This window comes from Elephantulus edwardii, unplaced genomic scaffold, assembly GCF_000299155.1.
Source record: "Elephantulus edwardii isolate Elephantulus edwardi_28Jun2011 unplaced genomic scaffold, EleEdw1.0 scaffold00042, whole genome shotgun sequence".
Taxonomy (NCBI): domain Eukaryota; kingdom Metazoa; phylum Chordata; class Mammalia; order Macroscelidea; family Macroscelididae; genus Elephantulus; species Elephantulus edwardii.
The window spans coordinates 16,377,580-16,384,151 of record NW_006399792.1 but is presented as its reverse complement, the minus strand read 5'-3'; the positions used below and the strand labels follow the sequence as shown (position 1 = coordinate 16,384,151).

General features: G+C 45.9%; 1 protein-coding gene across 1 annotated transcript in view; it reads left to right on the top strand.

The window, feature by feature from the left end:
• The first annotated feature begins 4,112 nt into the window (after positions 1–4,112).
• BMP2K (BMP2 inducible kinase) overlaps positions 4,113–6,572 on the top strand; it is a 178,973-nt gene continuing 176,513 nt past the window's right edge. Inside the window, exon 1 of the mRNA XM_006885292.1 lies at positions 4,113–4,275. Within this exon, the coding sequence (XP_006885354.1) occupies positions 4,113–4,275 (163 nt within the window). The remainder of the gene's footprint in view (positions 4,276–6,572) is intronic.

Sequence of the window (6,572 nt, the reverse complement as noted above, 5' to 3'; positions counted from 1 at the left end):
TAAAAAGAATTAATCAAGGTTTGAAGAGGTGACTTAGGTAATTATGGCTCTTGAGTAAGTCTTTTGGGTCAAGTCAACCTGTATGCAGAGCAGATTATCTGGGAGGCTGAGCTCTATGAGGAGAATTGCGGTATCAGGATTGGTGGAAGGTCTATTAACAATCTGTGTTATGCAGATGACACAACCCTGCTTGCTGAAACTGAGGAGGACCTCATGTACTTGCTGCGGAGGGTCAAGGACTGCAGCCTTCAGTATGGACTGAGGCTCAATGTCAAGAAGACAAAGATTCTCACCACTGGACCAATTGGCAGCGTCAGGATGGATGGTGAAGAGATTGAGATTGTTCACAGCTTCAGTTTGCTCGGCTCCACGGTCAACACTCTTGGCACCAGCAGCCAGGAAATCAAAAAACGTATTGTGATGGGAAAGTCTGCTGTTAGGGACCTCTCTAAAGTACTCAAGAGCAACGGTGTCTCTCTGGAGACTAAGGTCCGCCTGATACAGGCCATGGTTTTTGCAATTACTTGTTATGCATCAGAGATTTGGACAATGACTATGGAGGACAGAAGGAGAATTGATGCCTTTGAGCTGTGGTGCTGGAGAAGAGTATTGAATGTACCATGGATTGCCAAGAAAATGAACAGATTCACCCTTGAGAGGGTTAAACCAGGCTACTCCTTGGAGGCAAGGATTCTGGGGCTTTGTCTGACATACTTTGGACATGTTGTAAGGAAGAACAGGTCCTTGGAGAGGGACATCATGCTTGGGAGGGTGGAGGGACTGTGCAAGAGGAGAAGACCCTCTATGAGATGGATTGATTCAGTGACTGGGGTAATCAGGATGGGTGTGTCAGAGGCAGTGTGATTGCCACAGGATAGAGCAGGGTTTAGGGCTGTTGTACATAGGGTCGCTATGAGTCGCAAGCGACTTGACAGTACATAACAACAACAAAAACAACATTTTGTTTGATCCTTAATACAAAAGATTGGTTAAAGTAACCAGAAGGGGTTTAGTGTTCACACCGCATAATAAAATACGTTAATTTTTCCCATTGTCAAAATTCTTCAAATTTAAAGAGATTGATGCACATTTAATTAGTTACAATGAAATGTTGGCTTTGTCAGACTAGTGTAAAATGAAACTTTGTAAAGGGAAGCAACCTGGTTGCTGCTGTTGGGGTTTTTTTAAGCCATTAAAAAAATTTAAAAACATTATGTGGTTAGGCCTCAACTATTTTTATCTCACTCAAAAACTCATTGCCTCAGGCTTGGAAGAGACTCATAACTGATATTCCATTGGATTTGTGAGGCTGTCAGAAGCATGGAGATTGGAAGGAAGGAGATTGCCTACCTATCTTTCTACCCTTGAGCTGTTGGTTTATTCAAACTGCTAGAGGTAGGGCCTTGGCATTAGCAAGCAGCACAACTCTTTCAGACTTCTTCACTTCTGCTCAAAGCTATTTTTATAGGAGTACATAAACAGTGGTGGCCTAGTGGCAAGACCTGTGTTGGAATCATGAAAGCATATGCCTTGAAGCCACTTGCTGCTCTATGGGAGAAAGATAAGTGAGTTTAACTGCCTCTGAAAACTTGTCAGAGGGTCCCCTATGGGTCCACACACCACCACCATGGGAGATAAGTGGGCCAGCTCGTCTATGATGATAAACAACAACATAAACACTTGAAAGATTCAAATAATAAAAAATGGAACTGTACTTGTAATTTCTTCAATGTTTATTAAACTACCCTTTATCTGTGGGTTTATGATAAGTCATCAGAAAAAGATGTCAAATTGGATATTCTTCCATAGCCATGGGAGTGCAACACTAAAAGACTGTTTTTATCACCTGTCAAGTCAGTTACAATCCGTATGTGAGCCCTGTGTGACCAAGAACTACCTCATTGGGTTTCCAGGCTATGATCTTCACAGATTTACTGTTGGATCTACTGGTGAGTTCAAACCATAAAACTTTCAGTTAGCAGACAGGCACGTGAGACCCCTGTACAAGACATGAATCCCCAGTTAATTTTCCTCCTTTCTGCCCTTAGTATCTCACTTCCTGTCTGCAAAATGACTAAAGATATTAATTTTAAAAGAGCACATTCAAATATTCCATTATTCAAATACTTCATTTAAATAGTACAGGAAAGGAAATAACGGAGTATTTAAAATTCAGTCTGTTTTTCTAAGCACATTTTTAAATGTTCTTTTCTGCACCTCATTAAAAGAGTTAAAAAACTGAGAGGAGGTACAATTGAACCACATTTATCTAATTTCATAGAAGGCATTTTCCGCAGGCATGATTCACTTGGCCTACATATTTAAAAATTTGGGAACAGCTATACTAAAAAAGAAAAATATGCAGATTTTTGGCTTAACAAGTTAGACCTCTGGCTGCGGTACAACCATATTCATATGTGGCTCATGACTGGGGTTGAGTGTGGTCTCTCCAACTGCCTACCACCTAAAATTCTTGTACTAATATCGCCTGGTCTACTCCTTAACTACTGTCCTGCTCCACGAACTGGGATGGCAGAATTTTGTCCTTTAGGAAATTGAGGGAGTTCTGGTGGCGTAGTCTGTAGGAAGTTGCGCTTACATAAAATCTGTTTCCTGGTAGTTCGAATTCAATATGCGCAGCAGAGGAGGATTGGTAATCTCCTGTGCAATTGACAGCTTTCTAAGACCTGCTGAATCAGTTTAAGACTCGATGGCAATAAATTTGAATTTTATGAAACGGAAGCAACTTAATTTTTTTCTGAAAACATTCTTGTTATACGGAGGTAAAAATCCCAGTGACTGATTTTGCTTCCCAACAGTCCTAAATCTGCCTGTTTTCAGGTGTGATCAATGATCTGACTCTTTACTTTCCCCAAATGATCAAAGGAGCATTAAGGACCAAAGGACAGGCGCTGCAGTCTCAGTTCGACCAGGAGCCAGCCAGCTGTGTGACCTTGGGCCAGTCTTTAAGCTGTCTTTAACCAAAGGTGAAGTAAGTCAAAGTCTGTAAAAAGAATTTAACACCTGCTCTGATTACCTCACACCTTTGTTACACAGTAGTGGCGATTTTTAAAAGTACTGCTAAGTAATTTGAAACCGCCAGACACTTCCCAGCACAGGCGTCCTTTTTTACAGAAGAGATGACACCGTGGTTTTGGAAGTCCAGTTACCAGAATCCGCTCCTGCTGTGCGGCTGCTGCCACTTCCCACGCTCAGGGTGGGTGATCAGGAGTAGCGTCTCCAGGGAGAAAGTCTAAGAAACCCGCTGGAAGTGCACTGAGAAAAGTTCTCGGAGGAAGTTAAGCGGTTGGCGGCATTTTTAAGCCCCAAAGTGGCATACCGATTTCTAAGGGCGATGACAAGCCAGCGCGCCCATGGCTAGCGCGGGAACCAGGCCCACCGGCCTGGCCCGAACCTTGCCTGCAGGGGACCCCGGACCCTGGGGGACTCTGGACCTCGCCCTGTTCCCCAACCCCCACCATCGCCCCCACCCCCATTTTCTTCCACGTGACAAGAGCCGGAACCGTCATTTCCGGCGGCGCGGGCAGCGCGCCTGCGCCGGGGCCCTGCCTCAGTGAGCGGTTGGCAGCAACCGCGCCGCCAACGGCCGCGCGTGGCTGGCGGCGCAGGTCCGGCGAGGCGGCCAGGCGGGCTGCGGTCCTGAGGGTGTGCGGCCTGAGTTCCAGTCCACTCCCTGGAGGGGCTGGCCGCCCCGCCCCCTGCCGTGGGCCCCTCCCTCCTTCCCTCCTCCCGGGCTCGCGCTCCCAGGCATTTGGAAGGCGGAGAGGGCAGCCGGGGCAGTTGCGGAGGCGGTGGCGTCGCCCCCGCATTCGGGCCCGCCCCCTCGCGCCCCGCCCCGTCCCCGCCCTCCGCTGCCCTCTGCGGGGAACCGGGCAGCTGCAGCGGAGCCGCGGACAGGGCGGCGGGGCTTGCGTTGTGCTCTCTTCGGGGCGCGCGGAATGTGAGGTTCGGCGGGCCGCAGCGCGCACGGACGCTCGGACAGGCGTGGAGCTGCGACCCCTCGCGGACGTTCGGCTGCCGGCCAGGTCGCGGACTCGCCCTCTGGATCGCCCTTGCGCGCGCTCCGCGCCCTCCTGCGTCCCGGCGGGACCATGAAGAAGTTCTCTCGGATGCCCAAGTCCGAGGGCGGCGGAGCGGCGGCTAGCGGGGCTGGCGGGGCAGGGACCGGCTCCAGCTCGGGCGGCTCGTCCGTAGGGGTCCGGGTGTTCGCGGTCGGTCGCTACCAGGTCACCCTGGAGGAGTCATTGGCAGAAGGTACGGCCACCAGCGAGGCTGGGGCGGGCAGGTGAGGGAGGGCTGGGGTGTGGCAGTGGCTTCCCTTAGTTCTCGCCGGTTCCTCGTCTCGCCCCGCCGGCTTACTCTTCTTGTCTTTCTGCCTCTTGTGCTGGGCCAGCAGGGGCTCTTAAGTCTCGAGCTTTCATACTTAAGCCGGTTTTGCTGCTCGCTGGCAGCTCTGATCAATTCACGGGTCTCTCATTAAGACTTTAAATCATTTTCAGTCCTCCTTGATGCGAGGAAATAAATAGAAAACGACCTAGCAAGTGATGTGGTGTCGTGATTGGATCAGTGACTCATTAGCGGGTCAGATCGCGCAGGATTGAGCCTCAGCTCTGCCAGCTGTGGCTCAGGCGGGTGTCATGCGTTGACTTCTAGGTGCGATTCTCCGCTGGCTCCTCCGGGCTGAGGACCATGTAGCTCCCCTGGGATCCTGTCTTCGTTTGCTCTTGCTTGTTCGAATGTGTTGTGAGGGTGCTGCTTTTCTCCCCGAAATTAATTTAGTAATTTGCTTTAGGAGAGCAGGTACATTTGAAGTTTAGTTTGTTCAGAATCTTCTCTGCTATCTCTTTGATAGTAGTTTATAAACCGATTTGAAAGTAGCTTAGTTTTCACTTGCAAAGTTAAGTTTCCTCGTCCTTCATTATCCCTCAGTAGATTGACAGCAGGCACAAGTATGCTTGCAAAAAAGTTTGCTCCCTTTTAAGATTATACACTTTAGTCTTGTATAATTGGTTTGTAGAAAGTACTTTGTCTTGTTAACAGCATGCAACATTGGCCTTTGTTTTTAAATTGCAAAACGTTATTACAAATACATATATTTTAAAATTAGCTAGGAATGATTTCTGTCCATAAGCAGTGCTTTTTAAGTTCCAACCAAGGTTAAGTGAAAAGGAATTGAGAGTAGTTTTGGTTTTGGGGGGAAAACGCTAGATGAATATTCTACTTGGAGTATTTGGAGTGTCATAAACAATACCAAGTTAGCTTAAGAGGAAAAATTGGGGCTATATTTTTGAAAGGAAGAAATTTTGAATTGATTAACTGTGCAAGCTATTACCTAGAATAACAAGTTTATCTGAACTTGGAGAAGTAGGGAGGATGAATCCATAGCTTCTCAAAACATGATCATGTGATTATTGGTCTCAGTATTCAGATTTACTGTGCTATAAAATTTCCTAATTTTCTGTATAGGTGATTTTCAAGTGATAATTTAGGTTGGGTTGTAGATTCTAAGAACATGTTGCTACCAATTCAAATGCTGTCTTTGAAGTGTATCTTGAGTAGTAGTATACTGACTCATTGCAGTAAAATACAGGTAGGCCTTTACTATATGAAACATTAACATTCATCAAACCAACTTTGCATTTGTAGCTTGTATAACTGACCCAAGTATCCTATTGGTACTTCAAGCAAGTAGGGTTTTTTTTTAATTTTTAAAAATTTTTATTTATTATTTTTTTTAAGCAAGTAGTTTTTAATAACAGAAGAGTAATTTTGGAAAAAAAGAAAGGAAGAATGAAGTCTTTTTTATACAGTCTTCGATGAGGAAGAAGTTACTTTTCAAATACTAATGCCATCGTTAAGGGTGTTCCACTTACATTTGCCATAAATTTATCATTTTTGTTGTTGTTGTTAGGTGCCTTCAAAACAAGTATGACTTAGTGACCCTGTGAACAGAAGATCTAAACCATGTTCTTTCCTACACTGCCCTCACACATCCTGATATACAAGAGCCTATTGCAGCAGTCACCCTGTCAATCCACCTGATTGATCATCTCCTTCTCTGGTCTTCCACCCTTCCCAGACTCATGTCCCTCTCCAAGAAATAACCCCTCCCTCCTAGCAACATGCTCAAAAGTAAGTGAGGCACAATGGAATACTACACTGCATTGAAAAACAAGGAACTCATCCAATATTATTCAAAATGGGTGACCTTGGAGGGCATTATGCTGAGTGAAATACCTCAGTCACAAAAGGACAGGTGCTGAATGTGCTTCTATTGTAGAACGGGACTGACATCAGGGTTGGAGTAAGACTGAGAATAACTGGATAAATTATGTATACTGCATTGAAACAGATAAGGGAGAGAATTGTTTGAAAGCGATATACGATTGGATATTATGGTTATGACAAGAGTCCAGAATGAATGTTCCATAGTGGAGTGTACTCAGGGCCGGGGGGAGGGAATTCTATACCAATGAAAGAATTTTTCTTTTACTTTTCAAAGAGAAGAGCGAACTGGAGGCGGGAGAAGGGTGGGCAGGGAGAGAAATGCA